The 23925-nt window shown below is 30.1% G+C and overlaps 1 protein-coding gene across 1 annotated transcript; it reads left to right on the top strand.

Annotated features, from left to right (window-relative positions):
• Positions 1 to 4722: 4722 nt before the first annotated feature.
• On the top strand, positions 4723 to 9255 carry LOC113867795 (ADP-glucose phosphorylase). The gene is made up of 3 exons (XM_027503277.1): positions 4723 to 5325; positions 6733 to 7023; positions 8663 to 9255. Exons 1-3 carry the CDS (start codon positions 4870 to 4872, stop codon positions 8927 to 8929), a joined length of 1014 nt encoding a protein of 337 aa, XP_027359078.1. The 5' UTR covers positions 4723 to 4869; the 3' UTR covers positions 8930 to 9255.
• Positions 9256 to 23925: the final 14670 nt, after the last annotated feature.

Below are 23925 nucleotides of genomic sequence, written 5' to 3'. Positions count from 1 at the left end.
CACATCACACTATCCCGTTTATATTAAATGTTATTTATTACATTCAGTTCTGACATCTAATGTGCCGAATCAGTTTATTTGTTAAAAAATGTGTCTAGTTAGTTTATCTGCTAAGGTAAATAATGTTCAAATGATACATGATCTTTCAAGATTATTTTAGATAGACTCTTTGATATTTTTTTAATTTATTTATCTTAATTAAAAAAGTATTTCAATGAAATTTATTGCAACTTCCGTTTTACTCATGATTCATTGAAGATATTTATGTTTTAAATAGAAGACCAATGATCAAAACAATGATGAAGCACTCTTTAAAATGATCAAACTAATACACTTATCTCATGTACATGTTCTTAAAAAAATTAATTTAAAATTAAATATCAAAATTTTGTGATTATAATATCACAATAAACTTTATTTTAATTTTTTTTTTATTAATTGAAAAGTGATGTTTTGAACAAAAGATCTATGATAAATTCATTAAAATTGACAATAAAAAACATAAAAACATGTGCTAAAGTTTCCTTGAATTAGAATAGTAAATTAATGAAAGTAATTTATACTTAATGATATTAGAACTACATGTGTTTATTAGTATCTAGTGTTAGTATATATTATGGTATAAATACGTGCATTTGTTTCTTTTGTATTTAAGCTAAAAAAAAGTAAGAGAGTCACATTTCTTTCATAGAGAGACCTTGTGAGAGCCATTTGTTATAGTTTTTTCCCTTCATTATTGAGTTTTCTTCTCAAACTTGCATTACATAAATTTTTACATTAGAGATAAGTTTCACAGCAAACTATTATCAAAACTATAACGTTTACAAAGTTTGACGTTGAGAAATTTACTAGCAAAAATAACTTCAACCTGTGGCGAGTGAAAATTCTAGCTCTCCTCACGTAACATGAATATGAGTTGGCGTTAGAAGGAGAAGCAAAATTACCGACTAATCTTACATCTACACAGAGGAGTGATAAATGAAGAAGGTACATAGCATAATATTGTTATTATTAGGTGATGAAGTTTTAGGAGAAGTCTCTAGAGAAAATACTACCGACAACCTTTGGGCAAAGCTTGGAAGTCGGTACATGATAGTCTATACAATTGTCTCTATTTGAAGAAACAATTATATACCATATAAATGTATGAAGTGGATGATGAGGACCAAGTTGTTGTTGTTGTTGTTAGTTCTTTGCAAGAGCTTATGATAATTTTGTAGACATAATAATTCTTTTATAGAAGTTCATTATCAATGGAGGAAATGAAAATGACTTTACAATCTTGGGAATTGAAAAAGAGAATTACCCATTCATATGAAGGCACTAACTTAAGCGAGGGTTTGATGATAAGAGGAAGAAGGGAAGAAAGGAAGAAAAATTTCCAAAGAATGCAATCTAAATCACGCAACAAAAATAAGAACAACAAATGTCATAATTGTCAACAAGGACACAGGAAGAGAAACTGGCAAGAGTTCAAGAAAGACAAAATAGGTACTTCAAAGTTTGGTGGAGCAGTTGTGGTTTCAGAAAAATCAAATGGTGGAAATGTTCTCTTTGTCTTGACTAATGACAATCACAATGCCTAGATTAATGATTCAACATGTACTTTCACATGATGCTTAATAGGGATTGGTTTGTCATGTTTCAAGAGATTAATGGTGGAAAAATTATAATAGAAAATGATGGTGTATGTAGTATAGTTAGCAAAGGTATAGTGAAAATTAAGATAGATGATGAGAGGTATGTTCTCAAACTCCATAAGAATTTGATTTCATTGACTACTTTAGACTTTCTTGGTTGTGTATATTGAGTTGAAAGTGGAGTCTTAAAAGTTTCTAGAGGAACCTTAATAGTTATGCAGGAAAAGTTGAAAAATGGATTATATTTCTTGCTGGGAATTACAATGGTAGGTTTACCCATAATTTCTTCTATTTCATATGTTAACCAAACTAATTTATGGCATGAGGTTAGGTCATATGAGTGAATATGGAATAAATGAGGCCACCTTCTACAACTATTGTATGTAAGAGCCTAGAGGAAATGTGGACAGGCTCTACAACAAATTATTTAACTCTACATGCATTTGAATGTTCAAATTATGTTCATGTTAATGATAGAAAATTGGAGCCAAGAGCTAGAAAATGCATATTTCTAGGTTATCAATATGGCATAAAAGGGTACAAGTTGTTGGATCCTAAGGAATCAAATTTTATAATAGTCTTGACTACCTTAAAGTAATGAAAATTTTGTTACTTTTGCACTTAATATGGAAGAAAGCATTGATGAAGAGGAACCTAATTCATTTCATGAGGTAGTTAATTGTGATGAAGAATAACAATAGATTGGTGCCATGAAAGAAGGGTTTAAATCCCTCTATAAGAATTAGACTTTGGAGTTTGTTAAGAAACCAATTGATAAGAAGATTGTGGGTTATAAGTGGATATTCAAGAAGAAAAATGGAATAAGATTCAAAGTAAGGCTTGTAGCAAAAGGCTTTACACAAAGTCAAGGTAATGTCTTTAATTAAGCTTTTTCTCTTGTTGTGAAACATAGTTTCATTTGAGTGCTTCTTGCTTTAGTGTGTCTGCATGATTTAGAGTTGGAATAATTTGATGTAAAGACTATATTGCTCCATGGTGATTTGAAGGAAAGGATTTACATGCAAAAACAAGAGAGATTTGTCAAACCTAAAAAATAAGACCACATATGTCTTTTGAAGAAGTCTTTGTACAGGTTGAAGCAATTACCTAGATAGTGATATAAACAATTCGACTCGTTTATTGTTGATATTAGGTATATAAAAAGTAAATATGATAGTTGTGTTTATCATAAAAAATTATTTGATGACTCTTATGTTCACTTGCTTCCTTATGTTGATGACATGCTAATTGCGTGTAAGTATCTAACAAAAATCAATAAGGTGAAGACACAATTAAGTGGTGAATTTGAGATAAAGGATTTAGACCCAGCAAAAAGAATTCTTGGCATGGAAATCATTTGAGATCAAGAGGTTAAAAGATTGTGCTTATGTCAAGAGTTATATTTAAAATTTTTTAGAGAGATTTGGAATGCACTATGCAAAATCAATTAGTAGACCTTTTACAGCTCATTTTAAGTTGTCTTAAAAATGCCACCACAAATAGAAGAGGATGAAGAGTTTATGTCTAGAGTGCCTTACTCTAACACATTTGTAAGTTTAATGTATGTTATGATATGTACTAGACTAGATATTGCACATGTAGTGAGCATTGCTAGTCATTATATGGCTAATCCAAGGAAGGCTCTTTGGCAAGTTATAAAGTGGATTATGAGATACTTTAAGGGTTCAACTAACATGAGATTGGTATTTGGTAGAAAAATAAATGAAGTCCATAGTCATATTACTAGATTTTGTGACTCGGATTATGCTGGTGATTTTGATCGCAGGAGATCCTTGATTGGTTATATTTTGACGCTTAAAGGTAGTATTATTGGTTGGCGTGCAACTTTACAATCTATTGTTGCCTTGTCATTTATAAAGACATAGTATATGACAATTATAGAAGCAATGAAAGAAGCATTATGACTTAAAGGTCTTATGGTGTCAAGCAGAATCACATTATTGTGTATTATATAGTCAAAAAGAATTATATGTATCGTGAAAGGACAAAACATATGAATGTTATAATGCATTTTATTCATAGTGTAATAACACAAGGAGATGTGTTATGGAGAAAATTACTACTTCTAATAATCTTGCAAATATGATGACAAAAATTCTTTTATAAATAAAGTTCAAACATTGTTTAGACTTAGTAGGCATTGCAAGTATTATTTAATTCAAAAAATTGGGAATGAAATAATATAAAAAATTTAAGTTAAGGTAAAAATTTGTTAAAGTTTGTCTTAAATAAATTAATGAAAGACATTTATAATTGATGGTATTAAAATTCTTTATTCTTATTACCATATATTATTTAACATATATTATAATATAAATACTTGCATTTATTTCTATTGTATACAAGTTAAAAGAAAAACAAGAAAGTCGTATTTCTTTTATAAAGAGAATTCTTAAGAAAATTATTTGTTGTACTTTTTCTTTTTATTAATAAAATTTTCTTCTCAAACTTAGCATAAATTTCTATATCAAGACAATTTTTATGATTATACAAAATAATTTACAATAAAAATATGTTAAATTAAGAGTATGATGCATTTTAAAGTCATGCCTCCTATGAGTTTAATATATTATAACAAAAATTTATATTAGAAAAATAATATTATAAAAATCTATTAAGATATTAAATAATAACGATATATATTTTATTATTTTTATGGTTTTTATTTAAAATTTTATTTTTATCATAACATTCGATGAATATTTATTTTCTATTACAAATTTAATAATTCTACATCTTTACAATTTCATAAAATTTTATTTTATTTTATTTAAAATAATAATATAATTTTTTAATTATAGTTTACTTTTTAATTTAAATTCTTTTATTTACATATTTTTAATATTTATAAATTTTATAAAGGAAATTTTTTCACTTTAGATACTATTTTATTTTACAATTTAATAATAATAAATTAAATTATTTTTATAAAAAAATATGAAAATACCTTTGTATTCCATAGATCAATAAACTAATATCAATATAACTACATGTTAAAGACGTAAAATAGAGATGATAGATTAAGTTAAAATGATTTAATGCTAACTGTTTCATTGTTTTCATGACAAAACTAGTAGTGTTTGAGGGAAGTGGACTAAATAAAAAAAGAAAAGAAGAATAAGGTGTCTCCAACTGGTAGAAGGGTATGACGGAGAGACAGAAAACCAGAAACTTCTAGCATAGAAATACGAGACAACAACGTAAAACGATGGGATCTTCCTCACAGAATCGAAACCCAGAACTAAGGAAAGACGCTGTGTGGAACCGATGGGTCATATTCTCACCCGCCAGAGCCAAAAGACCCTCCGAATTCAAATCCAAATCTCCTACCGACCCAAACCCCAACCAACAATGCCCCTTCTGCATTGGCCACGAGCACGAGTGCGCGCCCGAAATCTTTCGGGTCCCGCCCCATGACCCGAATTGGAAAATCCGGGTCATCCAGAACCTCTACCCCGCTCTCTCCCGCACCCTCCCCGAACCGGACCTCACCCCCTCCGGTTCGGTTCTGGACGGGTTCGGGTTCCACGACGTGGTGATCGAAACCCCCGTTCATCCGGTTCAGCTCTGCGATTTGTCTCCTCCAGAAATTGCCCAGGTTTTCCTCGCTTATACCAAGAGAATCCAAGAACTCGCCACTCATAACTCTATCAAATACGTGCAGGTTCGTTTTCTTGTGCCTTTGAATTGTCAGAATCTTTTGAATAACTAGTCCAATTAGTTACTAATTGATGTATCGTATTCAGGTATAGTTTGAATAAACTTCTTATTAAGAAAATTACATGAATTAAAGCAGTAAAATAAATCGTTTTTTTTTTTTTTGTAAGTTTCTTCAGTTAATTCATTCAGTGTTTTCGTTAAAAAGTGATCTAAAAACTGAGTTCAAGTTTGTAATATTTGTATATGAATGATGGAAATTAGTTTAAATTAGGTCCAAAGTACTAATTTGACTGACAAAGTAGATATTTAGGACCATAAGAAAATAGTCAAATTAGTCTCTAAAATATGTGTTTTCTGAATGATGGAAATTACCTTTAGATCCTTGAATGTGCATTCCTTTGATTAATTTAGTCCCCGTGTCACAAATTTTTGTGACTAATTTAATTGACAAGATTCATGTTCAGGACTTGTTTGAATACGTATTTAGGGACCAAAAACTTCTATGGTTCAGGAACTAATATGACCTGTGTTAATTCTTTTAGGGAATAGCGATTAATTTCACTGTCTGCATTTAGATGCTTTGGTCACTGCTTGTACTCCCAAGTTGTTCTTTTTGCTTCAGAGGGCATGTGAGATTAAAGCTCTTTGATAGCTTAGTTGGTCGTATTCTTATTTTCTATGGGGTTGTAGGCTTTACCTATGTAATATATGGGATCACTTTCTTCTTCTATATCATGTCACACATTAATTAGGATTATAGCTAATATACTCCTTATAAAGTTTAGGCAATCCTCCTTCCACTCCTTATAAAGTTTAGGCAATCCTCCTTCCACTCCTTATAAAGTTTAGGCAATCCTCCTTCTTTAAACTAACTTATAGGATTGAGTTAAGCCCAGTCCATGTTTAATATGGTATTTGAATTTATCCAATATTGATAATCGGTCACCTGTGTATGTCTAATCTTGCAAACTAGCCTTGTGTGTAAATGGAGTTTGTTAATATGTCACATATTAGTTAGGAATATTGGTAGAATACTCCTTATAAGACTTGGACAATCCTCACTGTTTGAACTAATAGCTTTTGGAGTTTTATTAGGCCCAATCCATATTTAATAGCACTTTCTGTGGAGCATTTATTATTTGTGTTGATACTATGAATAATGAGAGCAACTGGGCAAAACTAATAGCTGCTTGCCTGCTTCACATCACTGACTATAAAATATAGATCTGTTCGCTTTTTTGGTTTTAATTTTAAATCTCTCAATCGAATGGTAGTTGCTGGCTTCATTCTATCTTTTTCTACAATGACATTAAAATTGCAATCAATTGATAAATAAATTGTTGTTTATCTTCTTCTTGCACCTGTTTCATGTAATTATCATTTATGACCTTGCTTTTATTAACCTTTAAAGGTGTTTAAAAACCATGGTGCTTCAGCTGGTGCATCAATGAGCCATTCACACAGTCAGATGATGGCCCTGCCAATTATTCCACCTAATGTTTCTGCACGTCTTGGTAGTGTGAAAGATTATTTTGATCAGACAGGGAAATGTTTTATTTGTGAAATTCAACGTGATGATCTTTTGATTGATTCATCTACCAACTTCTTTTCAATGGTTCCTTTCGCTGCTACATTTCCTTTTGAGATATGGATTGTTCCTCGGTATCACTCTCCTCACTTTCATGAATTGGATGCTGAAAAGGTAACACTTCATTATTTGCCAAGTCCAATTACTGCTTAAGTGCAAAATATTTAGTTTGATTTCAATATAATGCATCTGATATGAGGCATGGAATAAAGGCTTAAGTTTTTAGTTGTTTTCTTAAACTTGATGCTAATTGTTATCGATTCTATCTAGTGCCCATAGATATTAGATCTTTTTAAGGGTGATTGCTTGTGACAACTCAAAAGCATATTGAATAAGTAATCTGAAATTGGGTTAGACTGTTAGTTGTTTCTATTGCGATCATGGTATTTTGAAATAGTGCATTAACTTTGGTGCTTGAATCACGAGGTTAAATATAATGGGGCATGGGGATGCCAAGTTTTTTTAGGTATATTTGTGAAGGGAGGTTTTGGAGGGAAAGTGAGGAGAGGACAAATTTTTTATTTTAAATTAATAATTTTAAAAATAAAAGATATAAAATGATATATTAACATAAACTCAATGTATTAATCATATATTTATCATCATAAATAATATATAATTCTTTGAATTTTTAATTAAAAAATATGTCATCCCTTCCAAAAACTTCATTCCAAACAGCATAGTACAATCTAACTGCAATTTATATTATATATTTAATATAATTCAAAAGTGACAATTATAACCACTAATGTGTATGAAAAACTTATATGAAAATAACACATCATTCAACTCTATCATCATCCAAAGTTTAAGCTAATCATAAAATACATTAAAGACTTAAATCCTGAATATGTCCTTGTTGAACTTTAAACATCGAAAAAGCTTAGCAGTCTTTGGGATTATCATAATAAGTATTTGTAGTGATAGAGGTTGAAGCTGAGAAGCATGAAGTGTTTGGACTGTGAAACACAATACAAAAACTGATACACAACACACACACACAATAACAACAACAACTAACTGCGAGCTGAGAAGTTGTGTTTCTGACCTGTGAAAAGATAAAATAAAGATTGGAGAAAGGAGGAAAAGGTTCAAAGTGGCAAGGCTTGAATTTGATAGACATGGTCTGTTTGGTTGATTACTGACAAGGGCTGGTACGCAACATACACCCAAAAAGTTGCTGTTTTAGGTAAAAACAGCAACCCAACCACACACAGCAATAGAAAACTGGAGAAGAAAGGAGAAGGAAGAGAATGCAGGTCTGCCTGCATTGGAACCCAGAAACAAAGGCTTAGAGTGTGTGGAATGTAAGGGGATTAGGGGAATAGAGGCAGTATGTCAAATGTGAGGAGTAAAGAGGCAGAGACAGTTGAACAATATCTTTTGGCTGTATGTGTAAAAAAAGGGGGCTTTTCAAAGTGAAACAGAATAGGTTCTACAACCTAACCCACTAAAAGCTCAACCCAGCGTGCAAAGAGATCTCCCCAGCGCATATTGGTGCAAAGGCTACAAAGAATCAATGCTCTGGCGTGATGTTCCGTTCTGCTCCAACCAGATTCGCAAGTCAGACTTGTACGCTTCAACGTGTTAACGTGCAATTTTAACTACAATACACAGCACTGATCCTCATTGTATTGCTATGACGTGCACTATAGCTGGCCATTATCAACTACATACACATGTGCTAATGTCTTCCTTATTTGGGTTTCTTGTTCCAAAGGTTGATTGTCATTTCATGAGATTTATTTTGCAGGCTGTTGAACTTGGAGGCCTGTTGAAACTAATGCTTAGGAAGATGTCTTTGCAGCTGAACAATCCACCATTCAACTATATGATTCAAACTAGTCCACTTCATGTTAAGGAGTCTGAGTTAGCATACACTCATTGGTTCATACAGATAGTACCTCAACTGATTGGGATAGCAGGTTTTGAGATTGGAACTGGATGTCACATAAATCCTGTGTTCCCCGAGGATGCTGCAAAGGTTCTAAGGGAAGTGAAGGTTCCAGATTCAGGATAAAGCTAGTAGAAACAACATTTTGGTAACCTAATCTCAAACTTGTAGTTAATTTTTTTTTTTTATTCACATATATGATGGTCAACCTTTTCTTCTCACAGTTTATTTACTCTGAGCCTCCTAATGAGGAAGTTTCAGCTCTTACACGAGTCTTGAATCTTAGTCTTAAAACCTGGAAATTTGAAATAAGCTATTCATAGTGCATAAATGGATATGGATTCATTGAGAAAACGATCATGCTGATAGGGGAAAGGCAACTTCACTTCTGATAATTTTGATATGTTTTTCGGGTTATGGCAAGGTTCCGTTTGTGCTAGCTTATGAGTCAAAGCGAGACTCCTATAAACTATGTTTTAGCCTATTTCAGTATCTCAGCATAACATATCAAAATATTATTTTTTATCTTATTTCAATAAAATTCATGATCAAAATTTATGTCGTAAGTTCTCATGTGATTAGTGTTTATTAAATAAGTATTGAAATAAATTGCTTCCCTTATTACACGTTTGTTTAAACTTTTTTTTAAAAAGATTATGTTGTTATATTTTATTAGAAGTTGTTTCACTTTTTCTGAAGTTACTATTTGCAGCTGACAAGAAAAGATGTAGGTTTTTGCTTTTTTGAAAAATTTATATAATTATTATCATTTTTTAAATTTTTTTAATTAGGAGTTTATTTTGCTTTTACAAAAAGCATGAACAAATAAAATCTTAGATAAACATGGAAGATATTTTGCAGAGTTTATTTGGGCTTAATTTATTAATTTATGATAGAGGTACTTAGTTAAGAATTGAAGGTATTTAATTAACATATAAAAGTAGGTTATGATTATTATATAAGTTTTTTTTAATTTATTTTAGTAAGTTTTGCAGAAAAGCTTATCTCAATAATTATATAGGAAAATCACAAGCCATAAACGTAAGATAAAATTTGGTTTGACTTTCTTTTAGCCTTTTTCTCTTTAAAAAAAGTCAGGTGAAAAGCAATTTAATAAAAACTCTAAAAATTAGAAGAATTTTTTGGACATGTCTTCTGCTTAACTTTTGTTTCAATGTTTGAGGTACAGTAGCTTGAAATTTTTTTATTTTTTTTTTCACTAACATCCATTAACATTAACAATTGACGGCAAGGTGGTTAAAGAAACCTTTGTAAAGTTGGCTTCATAAACACGACTTATTAGTATACATATACACAAACTTATGTCATAGGCTTCAACTTGAGGAGAAGAAACCATGTTGTAGCATGGGCTAGTAAGAATAGATGGAGAAACTTATGTCACAGGCTTCAAACTTGAGGAGAAGATATCATTTCGTAGCATGGGCTTGTAAAAATAGATGGAGAAGGGGTTGATAGTAGCTCATCCACTTTAACAGCTTTGCACGTATGTTCTTTCTCTTGATTTTTGACATACAACACTCAATTTATTTACAAATCCTCATCAATGCTACCAACCTCATCTTATAAGCATTATACATTTACATTTAGAACAAATACTATTAATTCGATAAAAAAGATTACACACTAACAAGAGAACAATTGATTATCTCTTTATGTAGGCATAGTAAAACCTCTTTTATAGGTTGCATCATAAAAAAGATAACACACTAACAAGAGAACAATTGATGCAACATCATTCTATATCTTAAAATGTTTTATGGTATGCACATGCACCTCACCCCATGTAAGCATAATCTAACCTCTTTTATAGATTGCATCACCTTCCATATCTCCATTTGTTTTATGGTGTGCACATGGATTTTTTGCCTTATTAGAATAAACTGAGAAAGAATTTCTCAATTTGAGGCATTCAAAAAAGTATTCTCATGTCTAGAGTAAGAATGTCACGTCCATGAAGTGTCATTATATAAAGTGCTGATACATTTATTTTTTATTTTTTTTTACAAGTGTCAGTTGCTATTACTAAATTGACACTTGTAAAAAAAATAAAAAATAATATGTCGACACTTTATATAACAACACTTCATGACATGTGGCATTCCCACTTTAAACATGGAAATGCCTCAAATTGAGAAATTGTTTCTCAATTCACCATAATAAGGCAAAAAAGCTTGTGCATACCACAATCATAACTGTATGAAAAACAGTGAAGTATCTATACAATATCAATTTACATAAAAAAGAAAAATTAATAGGAGTAAATGCAAAACAAATTCATATATATGAAAAATGAAAACAAACTCGCCAATTATGTTGTCTTAGGACCCTTGAATACTCAATTTGTAGTTATGCATAAGTAATGACCAAGTTCTAATCAATCAATGTCAATATATCCTCAAATTGTTTGGCTTATATTTATCAAATATCATTAAGCTTCAACATGCATTTAAGCAAAAAAATGTTTGTCAATAAGTAAAATTGTTCACACCGTCAAGTAATCTAAAAAGGCTATCTTGCCAGTGTGGCCAAAACACAAAAAATCCAACACATATAACTTCATCTTAGGTCGATCCATAACATAGCATCACCAATACTTTCTATATAAGATTAGTGCAAATATCTCAACAAAATAAGGTTTACATTAGTCCTTTGCCACGTTGATTAGAAATATATGATAAACCATTTGAAATTCAATACCAAATCGCAAGTGATGACACTTGGATGATTGACTGGAAAAAATAAGGGTAACTTTTGCCATGACAAATCCTTATTCTTCATGAAATTATTTAGATCGACTTTTACAAAATCCTATAGTTAGAGAAATGAAAAACATTACACCATCTTTAAACAAATCTTGTGGCAATCATACTTCCTATTCTCTTTTGATAACATGGTGCATAATGTATAACAATGTCTATTAAGAGTCTTGACAAAATGAGATTTTTTTAATTTTTTTAACAACACAAGTGCCTAAGATTAATCAACCTAGTTTATGGATACGACTATAATTTTTAAGTATTGAGATTTTTGCTGTTTAATATATACTTTAAGTGACAAGTGTCAAAACACAGAACTTGATTCTTCGTGCGCCTAATAGACAATAGTTTATAAAAATACATGTTATACTCTTATTATCAACAATTACTCATAAGATTCCGTTTTCTTCATTTACTCATAGTTAGAACCTTTAGAAAATCATGATATTAGTAAATACCACTTGAATAATATAGTCATACAACGTATTGGCATAACCATGCAAGTAGACTCCAATCTTTTTCACCTACTCATGAGTCAATTACTAATTACTAATAATAAGAAATGTAACATGTAGGTTATCAGTTCAACTAAAACTATCTTAAGGATATGGTATACTTAATATGTAACCATGAACTCACAAAGTTCACATTCATTTCCTACATGTATTGAAGAACCAAATTTCTGCCTATTCAATTTCATCAAAAATAAAATCAAAAGATAATTGATAACATAAACATGGTCATATAGATAAATCTCTTAATCATCAAAAGTAACCACAAATTATCTAAGAGTCTTAAAAATGCAATCCACAACCATTAAAGTATTAAACAAAGTACATTACACTTAAGTTACCGAAATAACACAGAGTATCTAATCCTCCACCATATAGCAAGCGGAGTCCTCTAACAGTGGACCACAAAATAAACTATTAAACAACAGTCAGGACTCTTTAGAAGGGTCCTCTTTTATCTCCTCGACATTTGAAGGATCATCCTTAAATTTCATCTCAATGTGGAGAATAAGACAGAGAAAGGTCATCCTCAAAATCTACAACAACTAAAAGAAAATGCCTAACACCTCCCAACAAAGAAAAGAAGGAGTGAGATATATTTCCAAGTAAATAATATTCAAAAAATAAAAATAAAATAAAGTAAGTACGAGCATACATCACATTAAAATAACTGTAACTTTTACAATATAATAAAATACAAGTTTAATTGCATGATGCATGATCTATGCAAATGATAACTCTTGATTTTGCAAAAATTTCATTTTCATGCTTATGCTACTCTAGATCCATAACAATCATATTGTTCAGAAGTTATTGGGAGTTTCACTAGCCAATTTACATTTTGCATGTATGGTGAAGACTTGAATCTTCACTGACCGATCTAGCTCAAACAACAAGATAAGCTTCAGGAGAAGGTTAAGATAAAAGAGTATCGTGTGGAGACTCCCAGGCTCCCAGCCAGAGTTCCAAAGCCTAGGATACTCGTAAGACCTATTGGTAAGTCACCCAACTCCATTGAATTCCCTAGATGTTGAGCTTCTCCCTGTTTTTCACTAACAACAGTTATAAAATAACATTGTGACTTCCTTCACAAGGGAGTGAGATTTTACACACATTTGCCTTCTAAATAGTCATGCACACTTTTGGAGTTTCACTCCCTTAATCACACACAAAAGTGTTGGCCAAATTTAAGATTTTACATCATTTCATTAACTATTCAGAATTATATATATATATATATATATATATAGAGAGAGAGAGAGAGAGAGAGAATTGGCAAGTACTTATACTTGTGCCTTAATGCACTTTCTCTAAGTGTTTCAAGCTCACTAGCTTCGTCTCTTTCCTTGAGTTCCAACCATTACCTAACTAAAGTTACTCTACTCATTTATTTTTAAAAGAAAAACAAACAAAATTTTTATAAGAGTTTACTTTTAGTCATTAGATTTAATTACGTAACTCAGGGTCTAAGCTGAAATAATATTCAAACTCCTTAGAACACATATAATTTACATGCCAATTTCCTCTTAGAGTATCATCACGAATTTTTCACCCTCAAAAGGCTCAAGTTCACAAATGGTGTCCACTCAACCTGTATATACCTCTATGCATATCCTTAGTATTTTACACAATCAACACATGTGTCAAACCATATATTTTTAAAGAGTACAATACATAAGATAACTTGTTCAAATACACCAGACATACATACTCATTTTGGGCATTTTAGTAAAGCATTCCATTTAAGATAGTGGTAATTATGTTCATTAATAATCATCTTGCATGCTTGAAAGTTGCTAGTAATTCTGTCAGTCTCTTTTAAATAACATTTTAGACAAATTTTTTTTAACAATGTTAACTATTTAACTAAAAAATTAACGAGCTAAAGTAATTTACTGAAATTAAATTTAAATATAAATCTTGTCAGTGTGACTGAAGTACAAAGAATTTAACATCAAAGAATTTGACATGTATAACTTCATCTTCTGTCAGTCCACCACATAGCACCACCAATGTTTTCTATACAAGATTGGTGCAAATATCTACAACAAAATAAGGTTTGCATTAGTCCTTTGCCAAATTGATTAGAAATACGTAATACATCATTTGAAATCAAATACCAAACTAAAGGTGATGACACTTGGTTGATTAATAGGAAAAAATAAGGGCAGTTAATATAACATATTTTATGTCTACATTTATTGTTTTATTCAAATTATAAACATTTTTCATATGCTTTATTTTCAAAGTTTTTGTCATTTTCTAAGTTATTGAAATAAATTAGGGCTTGTTATAAATAAATGTTTTATTTTAATATTTTCAATTATTCTAACCTCTGACTACTCTTTTAGTCATAACTTTTTTTTACAGATATCATTTTTTTCTTATTCTAATTGCATTGGATTCTACACATCTAGGGCTTCAAAATGCATATCTGGATTGCTATATTTGGAGTTGTTTTTTATTTTCTATAATTTTTTGAAGTTGAGGCAGATTTGCTTAATCTTTTATTTAAGATTGTATTTGGACCTTGTTATTAAATAATTGTATTTGGGCTTTTAGATATAATTGAGGCCCGAATTTTGACCATTTTATTTATCCTAATCAGAACCTATAAATAAACTAATGAGGCTCTGAATTAGGGCGCATGTGCGAAATTAGACACTTTGTGTTTTCGAGATTTGGCCTTTAGTAAAGATCCTTTTATTTTACCTTCTCTCTAATTCTCTCATCTTCTTTTTGTTTTCGCTTGGGTTAAGTGCTTTGATGGAAGGTTAAACCTTTCATTCAATCCGCGGAAATAGATGTTGTAAATCTGATTTGAGTTTTTGGCTAAATTACTCCGAGTTTGTTCTATTTTTCTCTAATTTCAAATTTGTGTATTGTGATTGTGATTAACTTTTCTATTGTTAGAATTCAAATTAAGACTCAATTGATGTTCTAATTTGATAATTAATTTAGATTAGATTAAATGATAATTTGATGTAATTCATGATCTAGTACAATTAGGTTATTCGATTGAATTAATAATTGGATTGGGTAATTGTTCAAATTTGAAAGTAATCAGAATTTTACGCATTTGGAATCCTGTGAATTGATATTTTTTAATCTGTTTTTATTCACGTTAATTTCGTTCATAGCTTTAATTCAATTGATTTGAAGTTTTCAAACTCTCAAACTTTATTTGCATTATTAAAGAACCTAAAATTGAATTTAACTGAATATTTCTCTGTGTGAATTGACCTAGACCAAGCTCTATATTGCAAAGTTCTTGGAGAAACTTAGTTGTTTTGATAACAATTCGGCATCATATATCAGTAACTCGTGCCATAGCAAATGATACCCTTCATGAAATTATAGATCAACTTTTACAGAATCATGCAATTAGATAAATGAATAACATTACACCAAATTTGCTTAAATATTGATGTAAAATAATATAAAAGAAGTTGTAATCACCATGAAGTAGAAGATAAACAATAATGAGACTTTGAGCTTACAATAATCTTTGTATCATTTAAGACGCATTAGCCAAACTAACAACTTAAGCATGTCAAGACAATGTGTTACAATAAGGTTCATTCAAGGACAAATTAACACAAGTATGCCTAATATGTATGTTGCACTGTACATTGTTACAAAGTTCTCACCTACGTCCCATAATCATTATGTCAACATAATTCAAATAGTATATGCATATTGAAACTAGCACTCTAAACCATAAAGGACAAATAATTAGTCAATTATAAAAATATTATGTTTTATTGGTTGTACATAAGTAAATTATATTACAAAAAATTATAAAATACAGACATATAAATCAATACTCTTGTTTTGATTCTAGTGGTCTTGACTTCCTAATACAATACTCATATAAGGGATTGAGTGCCTTTGTTCAACCATGTCCTTCATCAATAAAGACAATAGGACCACAAGTAAGTCCTCCATTACCTTCATCTATATTTTCATCTTCATCTTTTCTACAATTGGAGCTTTCGAACTTGGAATTTCCATTTTAAAGCTTGAAATCTCCTTATCAGTATTTCTCATTTTCTTCTCTTTGGAAGCATGCATCCTTGTGCATGAAGATAACATAAGACGATTAGCAGTTAGAGCAGCTTCTTCTTGTGCCTTATACATCTTAATACTCTCCACAACTAAGTTTTGAAACAATTACATTTACATATTTAATCAAACATGAATTTTTTGGACAAAGAGAAAGCACCACAACACAATAATGTAAACAACAAAAAAATAAATAGAGAATCTCATAAATTCAAACAACATTTACTATACCTCAGTTTCAAGATTCTCTTTTAACCATATTGGGTCAACAAGATCACCTTTATCGTTTCTATGATACAACAAGACCTATTAAAGATCATAAATTATCAAGAATTATAAATAGTTTAAGTTTTCATATCAATCATTTTCAAATTTTGTTATTATTAGAGTAATATAAACACAAATTGGTATCTTCAGATTAGATGAATGGAATTTACCAACACGTTATTCTTCTTTTTCGAATCCACTCTACCATGTCATCATTCCAATATTTAACCAGTAGATATTCTTTGTTTTACGAAGTAATGCTAAGTGGACGCTTATGAAAATAGAAAACCTGCAACAATACTAAAATTAAATTGTATAGCACACTAGAAAGGAAAACTTAGCTAACGAGAGTCAAGTATTTATAAAACAATTACACAATTAACATTTACTAAACTATAGCAAATAAGTTATCATACCTTCAGGAAAAAGATGCAACCTCTTATGCCTGCTATCTTACTCTTGTATTATCTAGCCTTATATTATTTCAAGTGCCTTACATACCACTTAAAAACAAATAAGCTCCAATTATACAATTTTATGTTTTGTATATGGCACAGGGGATCTTTAAAGTTGGGCACAAAAAATACAATAACACATACAAGATAAAGGCTCTTCTAAATTGGTCATCAACTTTGCCTTCACTAATAATCGGACTTAGTTAGGCATCTGTTATTCCATCAAATTCACTCAACATTGCCCTTTGATCCGTTATGGCACATTCTGGAATGTCTAATCCTACTTTCATCCGAAATATTAGAATTTTCAATTCCTAAGTAAAAAAAATTAATTGACAACTAATAGTTAAGAATATTATAAAACTCATGAAATAAAGTGAAATCATGACATGAGACAGACATATTCTTTCAAAGTTGACAAATATACTAATAGGTCTTATGATAATTAACTTATGCAATATGGACAATTGAGATACCATCTTGTGGTAGGCCAAACACTTTGCCTACATCACGATAGTTAACCCAAATCTCCTCTCCCTTAGCATATTATGAACACTTTACCAATTTTAAGCACACCCTCCTATTAAATCTTGTACATTTCACATGGAGAAGTACTCCCATATGTATGACTGTGTCTTGTTGTTCTTGCGTCAAAATCTTACAAATCATTTATAAACGATTTGGTGAGCATTAACTAAGGAATACAACCTATATTCATGCATTCCAGTTAAACCATCAAACATAAGACCTCAATATGAATTATAAAGGGAAACAAGTTTAATGAATACATACCTTGTCAAATTTCTTCTTCTTTTGTTCAGTGCAAACATTTTTAGATTTCTTGTTGCTATCTTCAATGCAAACCTTTCTAAATATATTTTCGTTTTCTTCAATATGAACCTTCTCAAATTTCTTCTTAGTACTTCTTTGACTGTTTAGGGATCTTAAAACTATGCAAAATTTCTAGATCGCCATTACTTTTATCACTACAGTCATGCTCATCTATATCAAACATATTTTCATTAAATATGTTAATATACTGAAGGTTTTGCAAATCAAATGATTGTATTTATATAGACTAGCCATCTCACCGTCATTGATTACATTAGGATCAAAATCCTTGTCTGATCCTAAACTTGTCGAATCTTTAACTACACGTCTAACTATGAATTAAAAACATAGCCAACATTTCAACATATGGTTACAATATATAGTTAGTTTAAATTTGTTAATATCTTCTAAATTTCCCCTACTTATAATAGATTAAAAATTATGTACCATGTAATAATATACCACATACAAAATAAGCAATACATCATTTTCCTTGCGTGCTATGCAAGAAATAATTTGCAATGTATTCACATCATCGACGAACAAAATATTAGCACACTAACTACCCATTGGCATATAAATTCCTACATAGTTTCCCAATTTGAAAGCAAAAAGAAAAAAGTGGAAACTTAAGTTTTCTTATTGCAATTATTAGACAAGACAAGAAATTTCTAAGACTAGTTCGAGCATGGCTTGCCTAGCAATAAACATGTATCTATATCAGAGTTATTGCCATGGATGGAAACTTCAATAGTCTATTGGGTCACCAGTATAGATAGACAGATCATAATGGGGTGGGGGGAGAAAATGCAGACCTATATTTTAATATTTCAACACCAATTTTAAGTTCACTTTTTTAAGATAAACTAACTTTTAACACAATTAAGCATATAGACTGTAGTAGTTCAAAAATCATTAATTTACAAAACAATGGTCGTCAGATGTTATAATCAAGGAAGTAGATGCAAACTTGGACAATCTCAAGGGGTATCGTAAATGTGAAAGTATTTTTCAAAGGTACTAGACCATGCATCTCTCTTTGTCAAGAAATTCAATTTTAAATTGAAAAGCTTCTTTACTATGATAAGAATGGATGAATGTTCATTTTCAAAATATGGTGTTCACCCATCTTGTTTAGGAACCACTACAAAAATAATACAATTTAAACTAAATCAAGAGTTAACTCATGCTAAAAATGGTACCATAGACAAGAGGTAGTCAAACAAGTACTGAAATATTTACAACTTAAAATATGGGTAATTAAAATCACTATGAGAATGATCAATGAAGTACAAAAAGTTTGATATCAAAAGCAACCATAGCAACATCATAATGCAAACTAAAATTGATGAATCATCCTTTTAGAAACTAATTGGCGTTATCTATGGTCTCACATTCTATAAGATCATTGCCCAAATAATCAACTTTGCAAATACTTATATATGAGTTGACCACTAAAAAATATTCAATTATACAGCATGTATTTGTAGGAGTAAAACAATAAACAAGATCCAAATAAGTGAAATTGAAAATTTAAATCTTTACCTATTTTCAAAATTTTAAGATATTGCAATTAAATACAACATATCTCATTCCAATCACACTCACACACATACAATCCATGTGCATAGATTATTTAATTAGTCAAAACAACAGTATACATAAACATAACCAAAACTAGTTCTTAGTATGCTACAAAATTGAACATTTAGTACATCCTTTGAATTCATTCAAAATTTTTCCAATAACAAGAAAACTATATACACATATAACTCTATCAAGTGCAAAAAATACTACATTCATATATATGTTACCAATATCCGTCAAAAGAACCATTAACTTTTAAGTTAATAGGAACAAAAATTACTTCGACAAAAGCATGTACAAATCCCACATAACCTATCAAAATAGTGTTGGATCTTCAAAACACCATAATCAACCAAATAAACATAAACATTTGTATATTCTACCGCAAAAGTATACTTTAACCAAGTCTAAAAGTACAACTACCAAACTAACATCAAATTTTGCAAATTAAACCAAAATAACAATCAAGTTACAAATAAGTCAATATCTCCTTGTTGAACCCAACAAAGCCAAAACATGTTTAATAAACTTAATCCAAAAACTTGAAAGTTAATAAGAAAAAGGATTCTACAAACTTGAGACCAGTGAAAGTAATAGTGAAACTGTGCAGATTTGGGATGAAAGGAAAGACTTTCGTCAAAATACAAAATAGAAATTATTTCAGCCAAAAATTCCCAAATCCATAAAAGAAAAAGGAAAACATAGTGTGTAATGGTTGTAAACCTAGCATATGATAGATGAAATAACTAGTTGTCTCTATGATACACGATGCTGAGTCGCTATCAAAGTAATTAAGTTTTTTTTAAAATTTTGTAGTGTAGAATCAAACCTAGGTCGATTCACGGTGACACATTCTTAGTCAAATTTAATTTTAGGTTTTCTTTTAAAAAAATACAAACAAGGTATTTGGGGTTTCAAAAATTACAAATTAACAAATTGGATTATGAACAGAATAAAATTGAGTAAAAATAAATTAAGAAACATCAATCTACAGAATACCAAATGCGTGTAATTTCGGCTATCACAGTATTTAAAGATTTAAATCCGCGTTGGAACAATCATTCAATTCAATTATTAATTCAATCGAATAACCTAATTGAACAGAGTTATGAATTAAATTAAATAATCACTTAATCTAATCCGCATTAATTATCAAATCAAAGCATCAATCGAGTCCTAATTTAAATTTTATCAATAGAAAAGTTAATCACAATCACAATACATAATTCTGATATTAGAGAGAAAAAGAGAACAAAATCAGACCAATTTAGCGCATAACTCAAGTCAGAATTATAGTGTTTGGATTTCGCAGATTGAATGAGAGGTTTAGCCTTCCATCAAAGTACTTAACCCACGCAAGAATGAGAAAATAACGATAGAGTTCAAGAGAAAGTAAAAATAAAGATTCTTATTTTGGCCAAGTCTCAAAATCTCAAAGTGTTTAATCATCTCCCTTAAATCAAAACCTTATTAGTTAATTTATAAGCTCTGATTAGGGTAAACTAAATAGTCAAAGTTTGGGCCTTAATTATAACTACAAGCCCAAATACAATTATCTAATAACAAATGGTCCAAATGCAATCTCGCAACAACATTCAATAAATCTGTCTAAACTTTAAAAGATCATAAAAAATTGAAATCAACTCCAAATCCAATGATCCATTTATACATTTTGAACCCTAGATATGTAAAATTTAATGCAACTAGAATCAGCCAAAAATGATATATGTAAAAAAAGTTATGGCCAAAAAAATAGTCAGAGGTCAGAATAACTGAAAATATAAAATTAAAGCATTTATTTGTAATAAGTCCAATTTATTCAAATAACTAGAAAATGATAAAAACTCTAAAAATAAAGCATATGAAAAGTGTTTATTAATCAAAATAAAACTATAAATATAAACTTAAAAGTATGTTACATTATTCTGCTGTGCAAATTATACACTAGATGTCAAAATATAGATGTAAGGATGGATTCTTAAATGGTGTTGGGAGAAATGAATTTGTGGTAGACGAGCTTTGATAGGAGTCTCTCAAAAACAAAGGCTGGAAGAAAGGATAGAAGGAAGTGCCAGAACGAAGACAATGAATTTCCACCTTGGTGTTGGGAGAAGTGGATTTGTGGTGATTCTTAGAATAAAAGGTGGAAGAAAATGAAAGGAAGAACAGGATGGTGCATCTGTAACAGAGAGAGTAACGCGAAGAAGAAGGATTAGGTGGGAGAGAAAAGAAGTTTTTTTCAAGCTTTGCTATCTTGTGTTCATATGTATAGTTAGATTTGTGAGATAGACATAAGATGTGTGCAACTGGCTACTTAAGTAAGGTAAACATATGATGTCTATATCTACACTTTATTTGAATGTTGAAATAACATTTTTGTTATTTTCATCTAGTTCAATTGCTAAGGATTCAGATCTAGTGCAGTTAATGTGGGACCTGAATATCCAGTTTTATGCTTACTTAAGTGATTTTAAACTTGCTTAAGCGAATTTGACTTTTCCTTTGTCTCAAACTCTTCTTTCTCTTGTTCTCTCCCCAGCTCCTCCCACTCTCCCTTTTCAACCTCCCACTCTTCCCTTCTAGTTTCCCCTTAGGTTCTCCACTCCAAGCCCTCCTCCTTCACCTCTCTCTTAACTTCTCCCTTCCACTCCCCTGACCCTCACCCTCTATCTCTAAAATAATTTTACATTGAATCTAGAGAGTGATGGCTTGCTTTGGCACTGAATCGGGTTCAGTTTCGATTTGAGAAGCAAGTGGGGGGTTCTTGCTCCTCGTCTTTGCCTGCACCCTTAGGATGTCCAAGAAAGCCATTGCATATAATCGTGGAGCAACCTAAGGTGGAAAGAGGGTGGGGGTGGGGGTTAGATTTTTTGAAGATAGAGGATGAGGGTTGGGGGAGCGGAAGGAAGAAGCTGAGAGAGAGGTGAAGGAGGAGGACTTGGAGTGGAGAGCCTGAGGGAAACTGAGAGGGAAAAGTGGGAGGGGAGGTTAAAAGGGAGGAGTGGGAGGCTGAGAGGAAGGAGTTGGGGAGAGAAAAATTTAGGGCCAAGGAAAAGCCAGATTCGCTTAAGTGAGCTTAAGATCGCTTAAGCAGATGTAAAACTAAATGTCTAATTTTCACATTAATTGCACTAGATCCAAATTCAACTGCTAACATTACATACAGTGTCTATACGAGATACCTCGTTTAAAATAGCATTTTTGTTTTACTGACTAACCTATCAATAAATAAGTTACATCAAAAGTTCAAACTCATTTTTTATCATTATGTTTTGTTCAAATGAAATAAAATATATATAAAAAAATAATTTAAAAAATTGTGAGAAAAATAGATAAAAAAAAATATGTTGTTGAAATATGAGTAAAAAGAACAAAAGAAATTATCTATTTATTTAAATAAATTAAAAAATATTATATTAATAATAAAAGCTTTTAATATATATTTTCTTAATATTTTATTTTTTATTATTTAAAAAAATTTAAAAACAACTACCTAATGGTGAACTTGCCAAAATCTCACCGCTTTAGATGAAAAAACTAAATGACAGGCTCTTTATGAAAAACATTTATCTATTCATATAAAACAAACTTTCAAGAAAAATATATTTTAGGACACTTTTCTTTCTTATAATTTTTTTTCAATAAAAAACATTAATATCAAATTATTATTTTAATGTATGATATATATATTTATAAAATATAAATAAATATTAATCATAAGCAGTTATATATTTATTAATATATGATTTATCTAAAATGTAGGATTTGTTTTTACTAAACTCATAGGTCTATTAATTTTTTTCTTATAACTATATTAATAATAAAGATATTTTATATAAAAAAATATAATAATATTTAATATATTATTTTATTTAACGCGTAGATCGATGAAATTAAATATTCATGAGGAGATTAAGTTGATTCATCGCCTTTTTCTTTGTCCAAGTAATTTTTATTACATACATGTATTTCTTAAAATCATATTAAATTTTAGCTTGCACCAAAACGTAGGAATAATAAATTAATAATATAAGCTTTTTTGTCAAAATAATAAAAATAATTAATTATTAAATTAATATTAAATTTAAATTACTTTTTTGTTTGAGATTTTTTTTGTCACGTCAGATCTCACTTGTAAATTTTCAGTATCGCCCCGAAGGCCCAGACTCGGAACATCGAAAGAAAATGGAACAGCAAAGCTTGGAGACGTCAATGGTTGAACCTTGAGGGTTTAGTTTTCATCTGTGTATTTGACCAGAAATTTTTATGGATTTCGAGCAATCACCACTTAACACATCATTTTATTAACTTTAATATATAAATTAACTATTAATTGTTTGGAAACTCGGATAATGCAAAAATTTCTCTTATTTAATGTATTAGCTAATTGCTACAACCATTTAAGCAGTCCACTTGCTTGATGATATGAAACTATGCTTATTAAAAATAATAGAAAATTCATATATTTTTGTAAATGTAATATTTAATTTGACGTGATAAAAAAATTCAAACAATAAATAATTTAAATTTGATATTAGTTTAATAATTAGTTTTTTATTTTGTATTATTTTGAAAAAAAAACCAATAATATAAGACGTGTTTTACTGATATTGTAAAATTCTAAAACT

This window comes from Abrus precatorius, unplaced genomic scaffold (genome assembly GCF_003935025.1).
Source record: "Abrus precatorius isolate BTA unplaced genomic scaffold, Abrus_2018 Scaffold5, whole genome shotgun sequence".
Classification (NCBI taxonomy): Eukaryota; Viridiplantae; Streptophyta; class Magnoliopsida; order Fabales; family Fabaceae; genus Abrus; species Abrus precatorius.
This window is presented reverse-complemented; position numbering and strand designations above follow the sequence as displayed.

Coding starts and splice junctions, on each gene's coding strand:
- LOC113867795 (XM_027503277.1), top strand. CDS start 4,870: ATGGGATCTTCCTCACAGAATCGAAACCCAGAACTAAGGAAAGACGCT. Junction 5,326..6,732: donor ACTCTATCAAATACGTGCAG/GTTCGTTTTCTT, acceptor TAACCTTTAAAG/GTGTTTAAAAACCATGGTGC. Junction 7,024..8,662: donor ATGAATTGGATGCTGAAAAG/GTAACACTTCAT, acceptor TTTATTTTGCAG/GCTGTTGAACTTGGAGGCCT.